The following is a 21,763-nucleotide window of genomic DNA, read 5'->3' as shown; positions in this document are numbered from 1 at the left end:
CTCAATACTTTAAAGTCTACATAGAAAAAAAATATAATTTACTTCATTTTTATAATTCCAAATTTTTTAGTGAAAAAATCTTAATAATTTTATAGAGGATGAAAATTAAGAAAGTTGTATATGTACTGCATATAATCATATAATAATACTAACGGCTCTAAGATATTAATTTCACGTGAAGTCAATTTCACCTGAGTTTTTACATTCGGATAGTAAAAACTCAAGTGAAGTTGACTTGACGTAAAGTTAATACCTAAGAGCCATTAAATGATTTGACTGATTTGACTAAATTTTTATCTAACGGCTCTCAGATATCAACTTTGCCTGAGTTTTCACTTTCAGATAGTGAAAACTCAGGTGAAGTTGACTTGACGTGAAGTTGATACATGAGAACCGTTAAATAATTTGATTAATTTGATTAAATTTTTATCTAACAACTCTCAGATATTAATTTCACGTGAAGTCAAGTTCACCTGAATTTTGTTCGGATAGGCACTACACATTTTCTTTTTTGCTTCTTTATCGAAATTATGATTAGACGGAGACGGGTAATAATTGGCAAAGTAAATTACATGATGTAGATAGGCATGAGCAAAAACAAAAAGTGCACCATAATTAAAAGTAAGTAGCATGAGTATTACACGACAATTTACTTACTTTATGGTGGTTAACACATAATTCCTAATTTAAAAAAGATCTAATGACGTTAATTCTATCCCCTTTTTTTTTTGGTCAGATTATCCACTCTTAAAATGGAATTCTCTCTCCCCCACTCTATTTTTTTGAAGTGGATTGTTTTTTTTAATAAATTGAATAATTTTTAATTTTAGGTATTATATCATAAATTTATACACACTACTTACTTCTACACTCAACATTAAAATTTTTTTATTTATTATTTAATATTGTCAAAGTTCGAATCCAAATACTAACACATTAAAAAATATGTGCTATCTCAATTAGGCCTCAATTACATTGTGTGAGTTGTTTAATAACTAATACCTTAGCCTTTGGAAATTAGGATCATGATACAGGTATAAATATATGAATTAATGCACCTATACTATAAGTGTTTTTGGATCGTGTCTGATTTTTCAACCGGACCTAAGTTTTGTTTTTTTGTTTTTTGTCAGATACGGGTATAAATATAAGAATTAATGCACCTAAGTTTTGGATTTCCAGATTTTGGGCTTTATACCCTCTTCGATTCAAAAACAAAAGGGATCAAAATCCCCCAATTAAGACCCAAAAAAAAATGATGTGTTTTTCCTTTAGAAAAACGCAAACAAAAACTTCTTTCAACAGGAGGGATGATGCTCTCAGTAGGAAAGGAAACATAGAACTTTAGATCTGAACGTTTTGGATATTTTTTTTATTAGAAAATTTTAAAATAATTTTATAATAATTTTGGATGTTTGTTATTATTTTGTGTTAAATATTCTTTTAGATTTTAGATGTTTCTCATGATGATTTAAATTTATGTTCTCTACAAAAAAAATTACTAATTGACCACAGTTAGTTGCATTCCTTAGTTGGTTTAGCTGAGTAGAATTGGTAAAAATTTACACTGTATTTAGAACAAAAGAAAATTAAAGGAAAGAAAATAGAAAGAATAAAAATGAATGCAAAATTTAGTTTTTCTTTGATTGGATGTGAAAAAAAATTGGATGAAAAGAAAAAAAAATTGACGTGGGACTCATGTTTTAATTTTTCACTTCATCTATGCGAAGAAAACTGAAGAAAATTTGTAAGTAAGCATAATATTACAAATTTATGCTTTGTGTTATATTAATATATTATAATTTGTATGTAATATAAATAAGGATATTAATGTAATTTTATTTAGGTATGATTTTCTCTTTTCTTATTTTTCCTTCCATCCAAACAAAGAAAATTTTCTTTCTACTTTTTTTTCTTTCATTTTCTTTTCATCCAAACAACACAACAAAAATTAACTTTTTTTTTCTATTTTTTTTCTCTCAATTTTTTTCCACCTTTTTTTTTTCTATCTATTTTCCATTTTACATTCAAACAAAGTCTTAGAAACCAATTCCATTGAGGCATTGACACTTAAAATTTAAGGGATTATTTATAGTGTTGATTTCTTCTTGAAAAAAAATAAAAAAGTGTCAGGGCATCGAAATTTTCAGCTAGCCGTCGATTATGTGGTAAAAAACATGAATGCAGCCCACTGGGCCAGTGGGCCAGGTCTCTCGATTCATCAATGAAGCCCATCGCCGCCTAAACGCTGAATGACTGCATCACGTGACAATTTTACCCCTCTTTAGTGAGCTAAGAAGACTAAAATACCCTTCTTCACCCTTTTGTTTTCAATTCTCGCTTCTCTCTCTCTCTTTCTCGCTCTGAGCCTCTGACCGGGAAAAGAAAAAGAAATCACTGCAGTTTCTTCTTCACACTCCGAGAACCCTATATTCTCTCTCTGCATTTCAAATGGCCTTCGCCTCTTTTCTTGGCAGAGTACTCTTCGCCTCCGTCTTCATACTCTCTGCTTATCAACAGTTAGTACTTCTCTTCCTCTCTTTCTTTGATTTGCATGTTTCTCATATTTTCTTTCCCATCAGTTTTCGCTCATTTTTAGGTGATTGCTGCAATTTTTCGGATTCTGGTTATTTATTATTTCTTTTCGTACTGATTTGGCTGTTGTCATACTTGCTCTTCATGGATCTGTTGTATCCGAGGTTTGAACTACTTGTTGAGCTAAACGATTGCCAGATCTGATTTTTCTGCCGTTTTGAGGCCTCAAATAGTTCCTTTCTTTCTAAAAAAATGTGGATTTTAAATAACTTAGGATCGAGCAATTTATCGGTTTTTCGAGTTAAGGCGTTTGCTGTGTCCGGATTTGTATGGATGCATTCGTTTCCTACAATTGTAGTAGCTGGATCTTCTATCTTTGGCTGGTTAAGTAATTGCAAAATTTTAATGAATGAACTTTGAGATTTTACAGTGTTTTAAATGTGTGGCATTAAATCATTAACATGAAGGCTCCTGTCAATCTAATCCATTTTTTTAGTATTCTTACTGGATTATTGTTTGCACGTGTAGTGTATTAATTGACAAGTAAGCTTGTTAAATGTTTAGTAGTTTGTGATATTAAAGGATGTAATCAATTTGCTGCTGCTGGTGTTCTTCTGGTTATTTATGTGTTATTGTAATTTGTAAAGCTGGGGAATTCAGGTGAAAAATGATGAACTTATTTTGTTTATGGAGCTTAACTTTTAATATGAAATTCATTCCCGAATAATCACCCCCTGAATTTTCAGTGATGGCGTAAAATTTTAATATAATTCTCAGCCCTTACTTGTTTATGTAGAGTTCAATAGTATGGTTATTTTTGGGATTGATGTGTAGTAGATTGGAGGAGACAAATAAATGAATTTCCGATTTCAGTTTCTAGAGGTCTCATTGTAGCCTTCTGATTGACGTGGAAGTTGGAACCATGGGACTGAGTTTTGTACTTTTCCGAGTTCACCTTACAAAGTTTGGCAGCGTACATTAGATAGCTTTATCACATTCTAGTTTTCACTTTACACATTAAATCAGAAACTGGAAGCTAAAATTAAAGGTTTCTTTCCCTTGGGCATTTTAAATCCGGGAGCAATCATTTTTTTTTGGCATTATTTGTTTACAATTTACTCTGTACCAAACTCATACAGATTTAATGAATATGGAGTTGATGGGGGACCTGCAGCAAAAGCACTCAGACCAAAGATTGATACCTTTATATATCGGGTGCAGTCTCAAGTTGGTATTCAACTTCCAGAAATTGATGTTAGTCTCTCTCTCTCTCTCCATTTGTCTTGTGAAAATTGAAATGTTGGAGGCAGGGGCAGGTTGTGCAGAAGTTGTGAAACATTAGAGTGGAAACTAATTGAATTTTCTCTCATTATTGTGATTATTATTTATTTAGCTTATCCTTTTTCCAAAATTTACCTGCATCTGTTCAAGTGCTCCTTTCTGCACTCATCAATACATTATGTTTTGTTCTGTTAAAACGTTTATTTATATAATTGATTTCTTGGACAGGTGAAATTTGTGGTTGCTGGGGCTATTGCTCTCAAGGGCCTTGGAGGGCTTCTCTTCATATTTGGTAGCTCTTTTGGAGCTTTCCTTCTGGTCTGTAATTTGACTTTTCTCCATGAAATTTGAAACTGGCTTTTATCTTATGTTCTTAGTTTTATAATCCAGGGCTCTTTTCTTTTTGCAGCTCCTGCACCAGTTGATTGCTACTCCTATTCAGTATGATTTCTACAATTATGAAAGCGAGGACAAAGAATTCACTCAACTTTTTGTCAAATTCACTCAGGTCAGAGCACTGGATTTGTGTGCATGTGATTAAAAAAAAAAATCAATTTGTTTTCATGTTGGAATGCCGAAGTTCAAGATGTAGCTGTAATATTGCTTTATTTATTGTTGCACTTGTTGATAAAATATAATTACTCCTTGCAGAATATGGCTCTCTCCGGTGCTTTGTTGTTTTTTATTGGGATGAAAAACTCTATGCCTAGAAGGCAACCCAAGAAGAAGGTTCCCAAAACAAAAACCTATTAGTGGCCTCTATTCGAAGATTTGGTTTGCAGGAGTACTCGACTAGGGTTACTCCCTAGTTCCTCATTATACCCATTCTTCGAATTTCCCATGATTTTGCTTGATGGTTGTATGATGTAGAACAACTCTTCCCGGGTTTTAGTATTTAAGCCTGTAACTTTTTAATGTATTATTTTTTTTTTCTTTTTTCATTCGTTGAGATTAGGAACTATACTTCAATTGCTAAACTTGCCTACCAAGAGGGAAAGAGAATTGAATCAGAGAAGCATGCCATTGTCCTTCGGTATTGCAACCTTGATTTATACTCCTCAAAGTCTGGGATTTAAAGTTGCCATTGAATGAAACTAGATTTCTTCACGACGCCACATGGATTTGTATTCGCCGTTTTGACTTGTTTGATTCTGTCGAGGCAGTCTAGCGTACTAAAGAGAGTAATCAAATACGGTGATTTGTTTACTTGATTTTGATTGCAGTATATTCATGATGAGTAATTCTAAGATATCTTTTGCTATTTTAATTTTTGGTAAATGCTTAAATTGGTCTTTACATTACTTTTTGTCTTCACACACCCTTAGACCATCTCCAGTAGGGAACTCATCCCAATTCCTGTTTATGTCCCACCTGTCATAAAAAGTAATTCCACATCAGCTTTTGCGTCATAAACAGTAAATAGGAACTCAAAGCATCTCTCTCTTCTCCATTAGGAGGAACTAACTTTAGTCCTTGTTGTGGTTCCACTTAATTAATTAATTAAAATACTTAAAATTAATATAATTAATTTTTTTTAATAATGTAATTTAAATATTTAAATTTAAAAATAATTCACTATTAAAAGAAATTAATATTAAATAAATTTATATATAACAACAATAAACAAAATATAATTCGAGATTACACAAATTTGTAAAATTACTTAATACAAAAAAAAAACATAATTAAATTCTATAGTTGACGACAAGCATTGTGAAATTGCCATATGTGTTCAATCAAGTCCTCTTTCAATTGTCTATACTGCCTCCTATTTTGAAGTATTATAATTACTTATATTAATTTAATTACTTATATTAATTATGATTTAAATAATTAATATAAATTATTAATCAAATAGAGTTATAATTAATTATTATAATTATTAATAAATTAAATATAATTTAATTATTTGATATAATTTTTTAGATAACTAAATTAAATACTTAAATCACATTTAATTTATAATAATTATAATATTTAATTATATACATAAGGTTAAATAAGTTAGTATCTAATAAGATTAATACCAACCTTTTATTCACAACATATTCTATAACATTATTAGTTGTTATATTATTACGATATTATTTAATTTTTTTTTAAATTAAGTGCCACATGTTAAAATTTTATTGCTTACCATGAAAACAAAGCAAAGCCCTGCTCAGAGGGACTTACTTGCTTTAAAATACGTGCGGGGACTCGTATTTATATTACTCCAATGGCAGGGCTTCAACTTTTGTCAGAACGGGTCCTTCATTGGATTGCCGTTGGAGATGCTCTTAGACCCTTACCAATGAGATTGATAAGTTCTATCGCAAACATCGTTCTGTTGACTCCCCATTAGTTCGGGTCTAAATGGCGTAAAAAGGTAAATGAGTTGGGGACTTAATTTCAGTTAAAAAAAAATTGAGGAGATTATTTTAATTTGAATAATGCTACACATCTAAGTTTTCTTGTTAATTTAATTAAGTTCAACCAAGTTGATTTAACATAACAAATATCAGACTAATATTATTCTAAGTCTTGTTATTTAATTTAGTTAAACTTGGTTCATAAAAAGACTTAGATATGGAGCATTATTCTTTGATTCTCACATGTAAATTTCATGTCTACTATTTTCTTGTCGTGTCTATTGCATTGCTATCATATCGACTATACTTTATGGTACATCATGTTGGGCAGCTAAAAGGGAGCATGAACATAAGTTAAGTACGACAGAAATGAAAATGTTGAGATGGACGAGTGGTCATACGCGTTTGGATAGAATAAGGAATAAAGATATAAGAGAGAGAGAGTTGGAGTAACACCTATTGTAGAACAGATGGTTGAATCGCGTCTCGTGATTTGGACATGTGAAAAGAAGACCGATAGAGCATCCAGTCAGGAGGGTGGATGAGATGGAAGATGGAGAAATGGTGAAAGGCAGAGGAAGACCTAAAAAGACCATCCATGATGTGGTCAAATGAGATCTATATGTAAACGGTCTATTTGGGACATAATACATGATAGAATTCAATGACATCGTTTGATCCATATAATCGACCCCACTTAGTGGGACAAAACTTTGTTGTTGTTGTTATTTTAATTTATTTGCAAGTTATCTAGTTATTTTTTTTCTATTTATATTGGAAACTTTTATATCAAAAACAAAAATGCTATGAGTATAATAAAAATCAGTCATTCTATATTTGTATAAAAATTCATATGTTATTTAATTTATTTTCGATATATATTTATATTTCAATATCTATACATAATACAAAAATAATTTGGGGCTGATTTTTTATTTACATGTAATATAGTTTATCAAAATAATAGCGATAAAAATGACTAATGTACATGAACCTAAGACAGTCCTTAACTCACTCAACCAACATCCCTATTTGGGTTGGGTCTTTTGTGTACCACTTAGCCCAATAAAAGAGCTTTTACTCTTCTTGGTAGATAGGGATGAAAATGGATCGAGTCAAATCTTGGTTTAGGCTTAAAAAAGCCTAACCTATATTATATATATATGACCCAAGTCTAGGTCTGTTATTTCTCATAGAATTTTTTTTTAAAATTTGAGTCTAATGTATTTAAAAGTTCGACAAGCTATTTAAAAAGCTCATCATCTTTCTCCTCCACAGTCCTTACCATCATCATCTTCTTCTTCTTCTTTTATTTGATTTTTTTTCTCAGCCTTTTTCTTCTTCCACCTCTTTCATTATCAACACTATCATCATCATCTTTTTTTTTGTTCAATATTACACAATTAATTTAATAATATCAAAAGTGATACAAGAATTTTTAGTGAATGACACAAGAAATTTGTTTAAAAACTTTTATAATTATTTTTATCGAACAGATTGATTATTTAATCATTTTAAATTAAATTTTTAATATACATGTTAAATAAATAAGTCCTTAACCAATTTTATTATTGAACAATTAGGTTTCAAAAAATATCACAATATAATTTATTTTCCTTTAAAATGATTGAATGATCAATTTGTCCGACGAAAAAAAAAAATTCAAAAACTCAGAGAAAAAAAAATTATTCGATACTAAAGTATCTGATCTATAATTATTTGAGGATGAATTTGGATGTTTATTTTAGTACATAGATTATTGAATATTAATGTAAAAACAAAAATTTCCTGGTTTGAAGGGCATCTAAGAGTTTCTTAGATTTAACAACTTATTATTCAAGATGTGGCTCTTCATTCTTCCTATAATCACAAGGGAGAAAATACCACATGCATCAATTAGTGGCAACAATAATGAAAGACTGCGTGTCAAAGTCAAACATTTTACATAGCATGGTATCATGGACGACATAACTAACCAAAGTTCAGAACCCTAGAACAGTAGTAGTGTGTATATATATATATATAGAGAGAGAGAGAGTTATTTCATCAACATCTAGAAGTGAGTATTTGATCCATGAGATACAAAACAAATTCTAATAAGAGTTTAAAGTTGAAAAAAGAGTAATATTAAAATGTAAAATTTCATTGGGATATTTTTTATACGGAAAAGTACGAGGAACCAATGAAATATTTGTATAATGTAGGTTTAGGGAATATTAGAGATATAATTATTATATGAAAAAGTACGAGGAGCCAATGGAATATTTGTACAATATGTACAATAGAGGTTTAGGAAATATTAGAGATATAATCATTAGTGTTACATTTTCCCATCAGTTGAAGCTTTTGGAATGAGTGGTATCATGACATGAAATTTGGATTATCTAAAGTTTGAATTTCACTTTAGAAAGTAAAGTCTAAAGTATGATCTTCTACCTTTGAATAGTTTCTCTTTTATATTTATTATGGGTCCCACCTATGAAATCAATGGTGAGAGATCACACTTTATTCTCTAAAGTGAAATTCAAACTTTAGAGGATCCAAATCCCATGACATGGTATTAAAGCTCTAGATCCAAAAGGTCAAGAGTTCGATCATTGGTGAATCCAAAAATCAGTTTAAACTTTTGGGAAGATATTTATTATCCCTAGTACTCGGATGATTATTCTAGATAGTATGAGAACTCTTATTATATATAACCAATAGGTAATAGAGATACAAAATGAGAAAGTCTAGGGGACCAGCAATTTTTGTGTTTTGTAGTCAGCACTTAACCATAAAAAAAAGTGAGTGATCTCCTACCATTGAATGTAATCTCACACCATTAAAAACACTATTGATATTGATGGTTACAAAATACAAAAGTTGCTGACCCTCTAGCACTCCTCGTACAAAATTTATTTTATCCTAAAAATAGAAATCCAAACTATAACATAAAAGTGGTAAAAGCCGGTGTTGTTATGTCAACACAAATTACCTTTGAATAATTGAGATTTTTTGTTATTGGTTTGAACTAACACCAACCATTTGGCCACTTATTTTGGGGATCCAACCTCAACATGGGAATCCTCCACAAGCTGAATCTCCTCTTAGTATTCCAACCCAACGTAACAGTCCTCTCTTTCTTCCACTGAAACAGCAGAGGCAGCTTCTTGAATAGGAGCCTTACTCGGCCCCTCTTACACGACCTCTTGCTTGGCTCATAATCTGATGCACTTATCTGAGACGAGTAAGAGTAGGGGTAGTTGCTGCTATGGAGGTAGTGGCTTTGTTCCTCCTCCTCCTCATGGTAATAATAATCATCAGGGTAGGTGAAGATGCCATCAACAGTGCGGGTGTTGTTCAGTCTGGTGTACTTTTGTTCAAGTGATTCCTTTGGCACGTTCCTTGCTAGCAATGGAGACGCACCACCCCAATTGTTGTTTATGCCCAACGAAGAAGGGTGTTGTGGTGTTCTGAATTCTACTATCATCAATTCTTCACTCTCTATCTTCCCCATAATAATTAATTATTCACTTACTTGTTACTATATCCTTCTTATTCTTATATCTTCTCATCATCATGGGTCCTTTTCAGATTTGTGAATTCCTATATATGCCCGCCACATTCATATACATGACAAAAATGAGAATTTTTCTCTTTTTTTTTTTCCTACAATATCTGAATTCTATTTAAAGATCTTTAGCGCTAGTCGATAAGTTGTAAGGAGTGGATTCTTTCCGGTGAGAAAAAATTAGATGGTATCGAGTGTTCAATCTAATCATTTATTGTTCTTTCTTATTTATTTCTGGTCCCACTCATAAAAATTAAAGGTAAGAGATCACACTGTATTCTATCAATTGTTAAAAAAACTGGAGAAGATCCTTTATATATACAGGAAGTAAAATTTAAATTCCTAACTCTTATTCAAGCATACGATTTAAATGATTTGGACACTCGACCAATAATCCAAATTAGTTAGATGAGAATTTCTCTGCAACTCATTTGTTTCGTATGCATTCTTATTATATTGAAACAAAAGATAGTTTCATTAATTAGTGTCCATAAAAAGCTTAAAATTCAATAATTACCACTCTACAACTATGATCCACAGGCATTGATACAAACACAAACATGAGAACGTATAAATTAATTTTAAATTTTCGTTAAAATACAAAAAACACAAAGTATATATAAAAAAATTAAGGATAAGTAATTTTAATTTATATTGACTAGTACTTTTAGCTAATAATCTAATATCTTTTAGTCTAGTGACTAAGAGTAAAAATAGACCGAACCAAGTCGAGCTTAGCTTTGATTTTAATGAATTTGACCCATGCTGTAAATAGATAGCTCAAATCTAGGCATGTTACTTTTAATAAAACGAGTCGAGTCGAGCCACAAACCTCCCATCAGCTAGCCTAGTCTAGCCCATTTCCACCTCTGCAGCAACCTAACACCGTACTTTTAGTTATTAATATTTTTAAATCGACTGTTAGTCAAAAATAATAAATTATACTGATTCTATAATATTATTCTATCTAAAATTAAATATAAATTTTTTTTTAATAAAATATGATAATATATAAATATTATCTTTATATTAAAATACAAAATAACTTTTTTATGTCCTTTTAAATTAAATAGAGCATTTTAAATAAATTTTTGTATTAATAATTAGTCCAACTAAAGAAACCAATTATATTTATCATTTAGTATCAATTAATTTTTTTTAATTGTTTTTAATATCCATTAATATTCAAATGAGTATATAAAATTAAACCACATACATAACCGAAGAACATTTAATATACTGCTAAAAAGAACGTCCAAAAGAGCGAAATAATATATCCAAAAACCGGAAATGCTTTTGAAAATCATAAGAGAAATGGGTAATATGTGTTTGAAAATGAAGAGAGATCTTGATAAGTATAATGAAGAAAAAGGTAGGTAGAGAAAGTCTTTCTTTAAAACTAAAATAAAGTTAATTGAAGCTGATTATAAAAAAATGGACTTTTTGTATTTTTTTTTAATAATGTGATGCATACTGTTAAAATTAGACATGCTTATACGTAACATATTTTAATGTGTAAGCATATTTAAAGAAATATTTTTTATATTTTTATTATAACATAGTTAGATATAAAAAATAAACGTATCAGATAAGTATAGTATTCAAAATATATTCATCATATAGACATACAATTCAAGAAAATATCTGTATTTTATATAACTCTAAAAAAACTTAGCATATATTTAAAAATCTATACAAATTCAAAAAAAAAATTACATAAAAAAACATGTATGTTTTTATTTATCAATTTAATTTCTTTAGATAATTGAGTGGTTTGATGACAATATGACATTTAATTTGGTATGAAAATGATTTATACAATAATTTGATTTTGATGCATTGAGATTGTTCAAATATAAAATATTTTACATATGTATTTAATTAAATATTATATAAATAACTTATTCGAAAAAACAAATATAATTAAATAATAAAAAAGTTTTACACAATTAATATTTTAAAATCAAACTTTTTATACTTCCTAATTATTTTTCGTACCTGTTACACTAATAATTATTAAAAAATATAAATTTAATTAAATGATTGTGAAAACCATTTTATACTCAAAAGTTTAAAACCTTAAGTAAATTAAACTCATTTTTAATGTAGCTTTTCTTGTATATTAGTTTAATATTAATTGTTTAAAAGTGCAATACCTTGAGTTACACGGCTGTTACGTTCGAGGAGATACTAACGAATAATCAATACAATTCAACGATGAAGCCAACAAAAAAAATTACCAACTCAATAAATTTAAAAAATAAATTTAATTATTTATAAATTTAATGACACAATCTCTAAATTTTATTAATTGTTAACCATCTACTGTTAACCTCTAAATTTCAAATTTTAAATTTTAAATTTTCATAAATTTTAATTAATTTTATTTCATTTTATTTTTAGATTTTTTACTAAAATTTTAAAATTTTCATATAATACTTTTAGTTTTGGAGATATTTTTTAATGTTTAATTATTGATTGATATGCTGATTTAAAAATTGTCTGGTCAGTGAGACTTTTTGTAATCCGTAATGTTAAAGTATACGTCACAAGATTTGCAACTATACGTCACAAGATTTGTTCTTTCTGAAACTAAACGTTATATAACTTCTTGGTTGCACAACACCACCAACAGGTGCATAGTATCTAGCCTTGTTTGACCAATTTGGAAAGGTTCATTGGAACATTGGAATATTCAAATTATGAATTACTTGGAGAATACTTATTAATAAGGAGGGATATGATAATAATGAGAGTTAAAGCCAATTTTGAGTTTAATATGACTACTGATTTATCATTTATGTACTCAAATGCAAGATTTCACTTGTGTTCAATTATTTCTTTACATATATTGTTGTTGGTGGAAACTCAGGTGCAGTCGACTTCATGTGAAGTTGATATATGAGAGTTGTTAGATAAAAATTCAGTCAAATCAATCAAATCATCTAACAGCTCTAAGTATCAACTTCATGTGAAGTCGACTTCACTTGAGTTTTCACCATTGTTGTTAAATACTTATTTCTAGTATTTCAGTCTTAGATTTTGCTACTAATAAGTAATAACAAACATTCTTTTCACTACAAAATTATTTGAAAAATTAAATTATTGACTGCTCTAATTTTCTAAAGTATAAGAACATCTTCAATAATACTAATTCTAATTTTAATTTTATTTTGTGTCTTACAAAATGACACATAAATATTTATGAGATTATATATCATAAATAATTATTTAAAATTATAAGTAAAATTTGTCTTTCTAATATTTAATATTAATTCAATTAAATTTTATATTATTTGTAATTATTTTCTCAACATATTTATTTTTTAAAAGTATAAAAAATAATATTCTAAAAATATTTTAATGAAGAAATGCTTTTTGAACACCCAATTTATAATTATTTCTTAATACCAGATATGGATCATTTTGATAGTAAAAGAAAAAAAAAAAAACTTTGAAGCTGGTAACATATTGAATATTTAAAGATTCATAAATATTAGTTTTACACTAAAATTATTTATCAAAATCAGACATTATGTATTTGTACATAAATATATATTTGTACATTATGTCTTTTGTACATAAAGAAGTATTTTAGAAAAAAATATTTTTTTTTGTACAAGAGAAACTCATCAACCATTTTTGACGTTCCTCTTTCCTATAGTGTACTCCTAATTTTGTTCTTCTAATTATATATCTGTGGAAACATCTCTAACCATTCCAATTTTATTAAAAAAGTTTTATATATATACTACATACACTCCATTTTAATGTTTTTGAATAATATGTCTAAGAGAAATATTAGAAGACTATCAAAATTTATTATTTTTTATTATTATTTAATCATTAATATTTTAAAGTATAAAATAAAGTATGTTATTGAATTATCAAACTTACACTAAAAAATTTGAATTAATGCCAATGAGTAATAACCAAAATTTTTTTTGAAGACTTTCAAGCATTTCTCTTATGTCAAATTCATATATACTTGAGAAATTAATAAACATGTATATAAATAAATGAATATATATGTAGCCAAAGTGGTCGGGTTGGCATGGCATTTGGCATTCCCTTATCCGATCCTCTTTATAATGAAGGTATATTTTGTTCTAATTAATTGCCAGCCACACCACTTTTTTTTTTTCTTACTTCTATTTTGAGAAATGAAAAGTTATATTATTCCATTTGGACATATAATCAAAGAAGATTAAGATCAGAGGTGGCAAAGCTAATTAAGAACTTAAAAACTTTTGAAATAGAAAAGGACTTGCATCCAGGGATGGATCCAGAAAATTTAGTGTGGAGGGGTCGAATTTTAGATAATTTTTTTTATTTCATAAAAATAATTAACATATAGTTATTAGAGTTGGTTTTTCAAAAAATTTATCTATATATATATATATAATTTTAAATTTTTTTTACAATTTTATTTTTAATATGATAGTTACATAAAAAAAATATAACAATATCAATAGTACATTATAAAATTATAAAGTACCAATAATTTATAGCATGTTTAGTTAAAAATAATCACATATCTTATTAATCAAAATTAATTCTTTCAAAAATTTTTAAAAATTTGAAAATAAATGATAAATTATTAATTATTTGAAAGACACAATACCTTTATAGAATACAAGATATAAGATATTTTTATAAAAGTTTTTTTTTCAACAACGTAAATTTAGAAAAAAAATAAGTATTTTTTATAAGAAAAGAATATCTAAAGTACATAATGTGATTACCAAAATATAACTACGCAAATAATTATTAATATAATAATATAAATTTTAAATATGTTAATATAAAATAAACAAATGATTTTTTTATATAAATATAGAAAATATTATATAAAAATTAATTTGAAAGTTACAAAGACTTGAGGGTATGATATTAAATTAGTTAAGTGAAAAATATTAGTGAATTAAATAATTAAGACATAAATCTATTACATAATAAAAAATAATACATATAAAAATACTAAATTATATAATATTTTTTATTTTTTTAAATACATATCTCATATATAAATATAGTTTCTAAAATTTTGGGGGGGGGGGGCCGAGGCCACTACTCGCCCCCTCTAAGTCCGTCCCTGCTTGCATCAATGGCGACAAAAGGCGACTAATTCAATAGTTGTTTGATGGAAACGTCCAATTATATATATATTATTGAGAGAACGAAGAGAAAAACATCGGATTCCAATAAACTTAGTGGAACAAAGAAAGTTCTTGTCTTCTTTAGATAGTCCATATTTATTGGCAAGCAGAACCCTGGAAAAAGTACTTCTAATCAGCGTATATTCATATTTAATAATACATAATATAAAAGTATATTTTGGTGTTTGTTAACTTTCATTCCATCATGTTTTTTCCCGCATCACATCACGTTCTTATGCAAAAAATGGTAAAACGAACAAGATTTGATACGCTGAAAAAGGTGTCGGCACTAGAAAATCAATCAAAGTATTTCTAAACTTAAAAATCAAACAAAATATGGGTCAAAGTGACGCAGGAGCAAGTAGAGTTAGTAGGTTAATTATATTAGTTAAATATAGAAAAAAAATCCAAAATAGCACAATTACCTCAAAAGACAACGAAACTCTTGACAAAAAAAAAAATTCAATTCGGTCCCTAATAATTATTTCGAAAGGACAACGAGGCCCCTGTGCCAAAAAAAAAGTCAATGTTGTTTTTTTAGCACAGGGGCTAATCAGTCTCAAAAAAAATATCAGGGATCGGATTGATTGTTTTTTTTCTTTGGGGCCTCGTTGTTCTTTCGAAATAATTGTCAGGGTCGGGTGGGGTATTCACTCTTAAATATAATAAGGGAATATAAGTCTCATATTATTTAGAACAGTGAACTTTGTGTTATGTATTAGTCCCACATCGTCCAAGTTATGAAGGTTTTTCCTTCTCTTACTAGTATAAATAACTCATGTACCTTTTATTTATAAAATAAAGTTAAAGTTTATTTGAATATGAAATAAATTGTGTGATTATTTTTCTCTAGACTCTTTGAGAGTAAGAGGTGTATTATTGGTTTAGCCAACCAAAATAGGTTTATGGCTATTTTCACCATAATGGGATTGCTAACTTTGTTAAGATTGGTGAATCTAAACTATGCCACCAATTGGAACAAACATGTTAAAATATCGTGCAATATCAATGATGTTGTCATCGTCACAGTGCAAGAATAATAAGTATAACTGTATAAGTTAAGAAACTTGGGTTGATATATATAGCAAATTCAAGCTTCACGTTTGCATGGTTCTTATTACTCAGCTTGCAGTTACATTTCTATATGTTAGTTTTAGTAGGAGCTTCATTCAATAGTGGCATGAATACGGGAGCCATGCTGATATGGATATAATTAATATTACAACAAGAAGAGTTCAGTGTTTATGACAGTGTTATGTGGAGCCATGTGCAATTGAGCATCTAAGGAAGTTTTGATGATTGGAGAGGGACTAAACCAGTGGCGAAACTTGAAACAAAATTTTGGGAGGCCAAATAGAAAATAATTGTTAAGATACTTTTGATATGGACCCCATTAGAAATAAGTTTGTCTAATCTCATCTTTCTGATTTGGGTGATATTGCCAAATTTAAAGCCGTTTTTCAGGGTCTCGTTCCAAATAATTAAGGTCAAACTCATCGGATGCAACTCTTTAAACTTTTGAAGGTTCTATCTCGCTTTTTTCGTGATTCATTAAAGTAGAAGAACTATCTACATGTGTTGATATTGTAAAAGTTATATGTTCTCCTTCTTGAATATTAGTCTTCTTCTTAAAAAATACATCATTTCTTTGATTTTTCACGATTATTTTATATAAAAATTTGAATATATATCCTATAAAATATGTAGAAAGAAGTTAGAAGCATAAATATTAAAATTTATAATATTTATTAATTTTTTTATTAATTTATACAAATACAATAATATCAATACTTATTGAATATTCTATTTTTTTATCATATAAAAAATAAATTAAATAAACAGTCAAATATAAAATAATATTAAATTATATAAATAAAAAATACCTAATTTTTATATTTGAACTCGAAGGTAGAGGGAGTGTTGCTTATTGAATAGAGAGTTGTGAAATACAAATATACTCGGTTCAGTCCAAATCCAACATGTTTTAAATGTTTAAAACTAAAAATTATTGTGCAATAAAAGCAAGAGATGAAGATTAAACTTTGGTATTTTAAGTCATAATAAAGTATTTGAGCCAATTGAACTATTTTTTATTTTTTGAAGAAGTACTACTAATTTTTTTTAACAAAAGTTTGTAATTAAATCTCTATACTTCTTTTCTTTTTAATTGGGTCCCTAGATGTTTTTTTTTTAATTTAGTCCCTATTAACGTTAAACGTAAAAAAAAACGTTAGTGAATTGTGAAATTATTTGTATACCCTTGTTTTTCACCTATAAGCACTTCATATTTCTGATTTTTCTGGGATTGCTCTTCTTCCCCTTTTTTCAGGTTTCTTCTTCCACAAACCTATGGATCAAAGTCAAAAAACCTCTTTTATTCTCTTTTCGAAAAGTTGTGTTTCAAGAAGTTCCAACCCGAAGAAAAGAAGACACTGTGTTTCTGTGAGGAGGCAGTAACTGTGCATCCTTCGTCAGCCGTTTCTGACCATGGTAGGAGGTATGTTGCTTGTGAGAAAATTCTAAAATGCAACTTTTTTTAATGGATTGATGATTTTGAGTGGATTGGTAATGATGACGGTTCGAAGAATGGGTGGCCAAAGAAAAAGGAAATGGGGGTTCATTGTTTTTGTAGTGACACTCTAATTCTTTGAACATTTGGAACAATAAAAAATCCTAATAGAATATTTATTTCTTACCCTAACAGAAGATGCAAATTTTTCGAGTAAATTGATGAAAGTGGTGCAACAAGAAGCATATTTGCTGCTGTTAGAGTTGTTGGAACACAAAATTATAGTAAGTTGGAGGCTGAAATGAGAAAATTAGATGCACAAGAAAGAAAGATAGAGAGGCTAATCATGGAGATAGAGAGACTGATTATTGAAGTCAGACAAATGGATGCTTGTGTGGGTAGATTATGTGATGAGTTTAATATTGTCCAAAAACAAGTTGAAAGATTGGAAGACAATATGAAAAATCAATGCAAAATACAATATATATTGTTTATGTTTTTGATAGTCTTAGTAATTGCAATGTAATTTATAAGGGTTTAAAGTTATGTGAGTTCTACCAAACCCCCTCTAAATCAACATATAAATTACCCTCTATGATGTGGCACATTTTAATTAGATGTTTAGTTTTAATTTGAGTTAATTTAACTCAATAAGAGTTAACATCTTAACTAAAGTAGCATCATTTTGTAATTAAATATTTTTTTAAGATGGATAATTATATAATTTTTGTAAATATTAAAAAATAAATTTATATGTTTTTTACCAATTCAGTATTAATTTGATTCGTTCCATCCTTTCATTGAAGAACACCTCCCTTGGTGAGTGAAGAACATTTCCTCCCTTTCAGTGTTCCTTCCTACTCAAATTCATTCCTGCTAAGCTTCGCCTTCCCTTAGTTATTTTAGAAAATTTATACATGTATTTGACTGGAACGCAATTTATGCACTTTCAATGGTAGATTTTCGGTTAAACAAGTTTTGTGGGACAGAACTAGATATTTGGTCTCTATACGATACAAAGACTCGCATCCTTTTAGAGGACTTCCCTGCTTAGATATATTGTGAGATCGAAAGGCTATGATTCACTGATTGTTTTTTCTTTTCTCTTTGTTTTTTCCTTTTGTAAGACAGGTCTGTTATCCTCTCATCTTGTGCCATTCTCCCTATATTAACAATACATTTCTTTCTTAGACATCAAATATTCACTCATTGAAAGTAGAGCAGGTCCTAGAGTTGGTCCTGCTGCTTCCACTGCATCAACTAATGTCTTCCGTGAATTAGGGTTCTCTAAAAGCATGATTTGGGAAAGAAGTAAAGATTCAGTTTTTAATATTTTAGTAAATTATACAATTACCTATTTTGGGCTTATAATTTAATTTTAAAATAGTTTAACCATAGTTAACATAACAACCAATTAAAGAACGACATGTCACAAAGGGTAATTTACATATTATTATAAAAAGAGTACAGTAAAATTTACCTTAAAGTTAACTGTATTGTGAAATTCTAATGTAAGAAATTCTACAACTTTAATTCAATTACTGTTAATTATGTTTACTTTGATTATATTTTAAATTAATATATTTTGTGTGATGTTTATGTTGATTATATTTTGCATTAATATATTTTGTGTGTGTGTGATGCATATTGCATCATGAGTTATTTTGGTTGTTTATTTCATATAAAAAGTTACTAAGGATTGTTTAATTATGAAGTATTTTGTGCTTTACTTGAAGATTACTTTGATTGGCTTGAATTTGTGAATTTTTGTAAGAACTGATGAAAAAAAAAATAACAAAAGCATCAAATAAGAATCAATTAGTCAATACTTCTAAAGTAATAAAGGATCAAAAAAGAGGATTGTTAAGCATTGGTTTGAAGACAAACAAGTGAATGATGCAAGTTTTGAAGACTTGATTTCAAGCGTTATGAATGGAGCCTCCAATGCCATTCCATATGCAGCCTTGAACCCTCTATTTCGGTGCCTCAAAGGAGCCTCCAACTCTTCTTTGTGACAAGCCTCTAATACTCCTTTGTGACAAGTCAAAGCGAAGTTCAAAGAGAAGTTATAACTTAACTTTTTTATACTGTAATAAGAATAACTTGAATTATAAAGTTTTAAATGAGATGATTCTAGTGTCATTAGAAAATAGATTTTTAGATTTTTCCAACCATATATAACACTCTATAATAAACATTAAATCTTAGAGTGAAAAGCATCATTTTTTGTCATGAAAAACATGCCCAGCATGTCCGTACAGTAACGCCAGTTGACCTCTTCACCTTTAAAGGAGCATAACATGATCTATAGAGATTTAATTGATGAATTTGATGTGTTTTTAGTGACTTTAAAAAGTAGACATCCGAAATTTTCTAATAATATATAATATTCTATAGTAAACATTCTCCTGGGAGCTCAACTTTTATCACAATAGTGTTAGTAACCCCCAAAATTAAAGCGCTAGTAATGCCAGCAGCCTTTCATCATCGTGGAGCATCAGATTCTTACAATATGAAGCTTAGTAACGCCACAAATGCAAAGCGTTAGTGCAAGGGGCGCCAGCAACACTCGGAACTTGAAACAAAATTTTGGGGGAGAGATAGAAAATAATTGTCAAAATATTTTTGATATGGACCCCATTTAAAATAAGTTCGTCTAATATCTTCTTTTTGATTTGGGTGATATTGCCAAATTTAAAGCCGTTTTTCAAGATTTCGTTCCAAAAAGTTAAGGTTAAAGTTATCAGATGTAACTTTTTGAACTTTTGAAAGTTATATCTCACTTTTTTCGTGATTCATTAAAATAGAAGAACTATCTACAGGTGTTAATATTGTAAAAGTTATATGTTCTCCTTCTTAAATATTAGCCTTCCTCTTAAAAAATGTATCAATTTTTTGATTTTTCATTATTATTTTATATAAAAATTTGAATATATATCCTGTAAAATATGTAAAGAAGAAGTTAGACGGACAAATATTAAAATTTATAATATTTATTGAATTTTTTTATCAATTTATACAAATACAATAATATTAAGGTGTTTGCTACGGTACGATAATAAATTCATACGTACCGATACGTTTAAAATATGGACAAGTAGTAACAAGTCACGTGGAATTTATTTTCCACGTCAGCATTTAATTTTTTCTTTTTTAAATATATCTTATATCACTACTTTTACTCATATACCCCTTTAATTAAATAAAAATAAAAATATATTTTTTATTTAATTTTATAAAAAGTCTTAAACATCTTTACTTTATTTGATTAGACAAAAATATCCTTTTAAATCAATCAAATTTTAGAATTCAATTAATCTTAATTTTATAATTTTAATATTTAAACAACAAAACAAAAACATATTAAAAAAAAACAAAAATCAATCGTTCTTCGTCTTCTCCAATTTCCCTAATCATTCATCCCTCTCTGAAGCAAAGAAAAACATATCAAAAAAATTAAAAATTAATCTGTTCTTCATCTTCTCCTAATATCATTCGTGCTCCCTTCCCCTCTGAAGCACACCAAAACGGTAAAACCCTAACAATAATTGACTGCATTGATCTCGATAACTAACCACCCACGAAATTTAGAGAACCTAAAGCAATTGTTAGGTAAGGCAAAATCACGTTCGCATTCCAATAATAATTTGAATTGTAATTTCCTCTTCGTTTTCGTGATAATAGAAGATGAAGAAAACGCCTTGTTCCTCTTATCAAAAGAACCACCTGATTGGGTCCTTCCCAAGTCCAAGGGCACCAAACTACAGAGAGAAAGGCGCAGTGATAAGTTTCCAAAAGGGATGGAGTTCAGAGAAAGTAGCAAAAGCTTCAAGCAGCAGCATAAGAAGACACACAATGTCAGGTCTCACACCCTTCTTCAGCGCCGGCGGAAGAACAATGCCTTCCAAATGGGACGAAGCTGAGAGATGGAACCTAAAGGAATTGTTAGGGTTTTGATACTCGAATTTATTTATTTGAACAATAATTAAATGGAATGATGAATAAGAGTTAGTGGGATTTGAAATTTCCGACATATGGAAGCATGTCAGGAGTTAAACGAAGGAGACGAATGCTTCTCTCCATTTCAAGTTCGGTGATGCGTCGAACAGTTGCCCTGTAGATTTCTTTAGGTTCTTTAAATTTCGTGGGTGGGCTAACTACCGAGATCAATGCAGTCAATTATTGTTAGGATTTTGTCGTTTTGGTGTGCTTCAGAGGGGAGGGGGACACGAATGATATTAGGAGAAGATGGATAACAGATTGATTTTTTATTTTTTTGATATGTTTTTCTTTGCTTCAGAAGCGGATGAATGATTAGGGGAATTGGAGAAGACGAAAAACGATTGATTTTTTTTTTTTTAATATGTTTTTGTTT

The 21,763-nt window shown here is 28.9% G+C and overlaps 1 protein-coding gene across 1 annotated transcript; it reads left to right on the top strand.

Moving 5' to 3' along the window:
• The first annotated feature begins 2,303 nt into the window (after window positions 1-2,303).
• Window positions 2,304-4,931, top strand: LOC112756357 (uncharacterized). The gene is made up of 5 exons (XM_025804918.2): window positions 2,304-2,519; window positions 3,675-3,789; window positions 4,045-4,134; window positions 4,226-4,324; window positions 4,468-4,931. The coding sequence occupies exons 1-5, from the start codon at window positions 2,452-2,454 to the stop codon at window positions 4,567-4,569; spliced, it is 474 nt and encodes a 157-aa protein (XP_025660703.1). The 5' UTR covers window positions 2,304-2,451; the 3' UTR covers window positions 4,570-4,931.
• The last annotated feature ends 16,832 nt before the right edge of the window (window positions 4,932-21,763 follow it).

Source organism: Arachis hypogaea, chromosome 16 (assembly GCF_003086295.3).
Source record: "Arachis hypogaea cultivar Tifrunner chromosome 16, arahy.Tifrunner.gnm2.J5K5, whole genome shotgun sequence".
NCBI lineage: Eukaryota > Viridiplantae > Streptophyta > Magnoliopsida > Fabales > Fabaceae > Arachis > Arachis hypogaea.
This window is presented reverse-complemented; position numbering and strand designations above follow the sequence as displayed.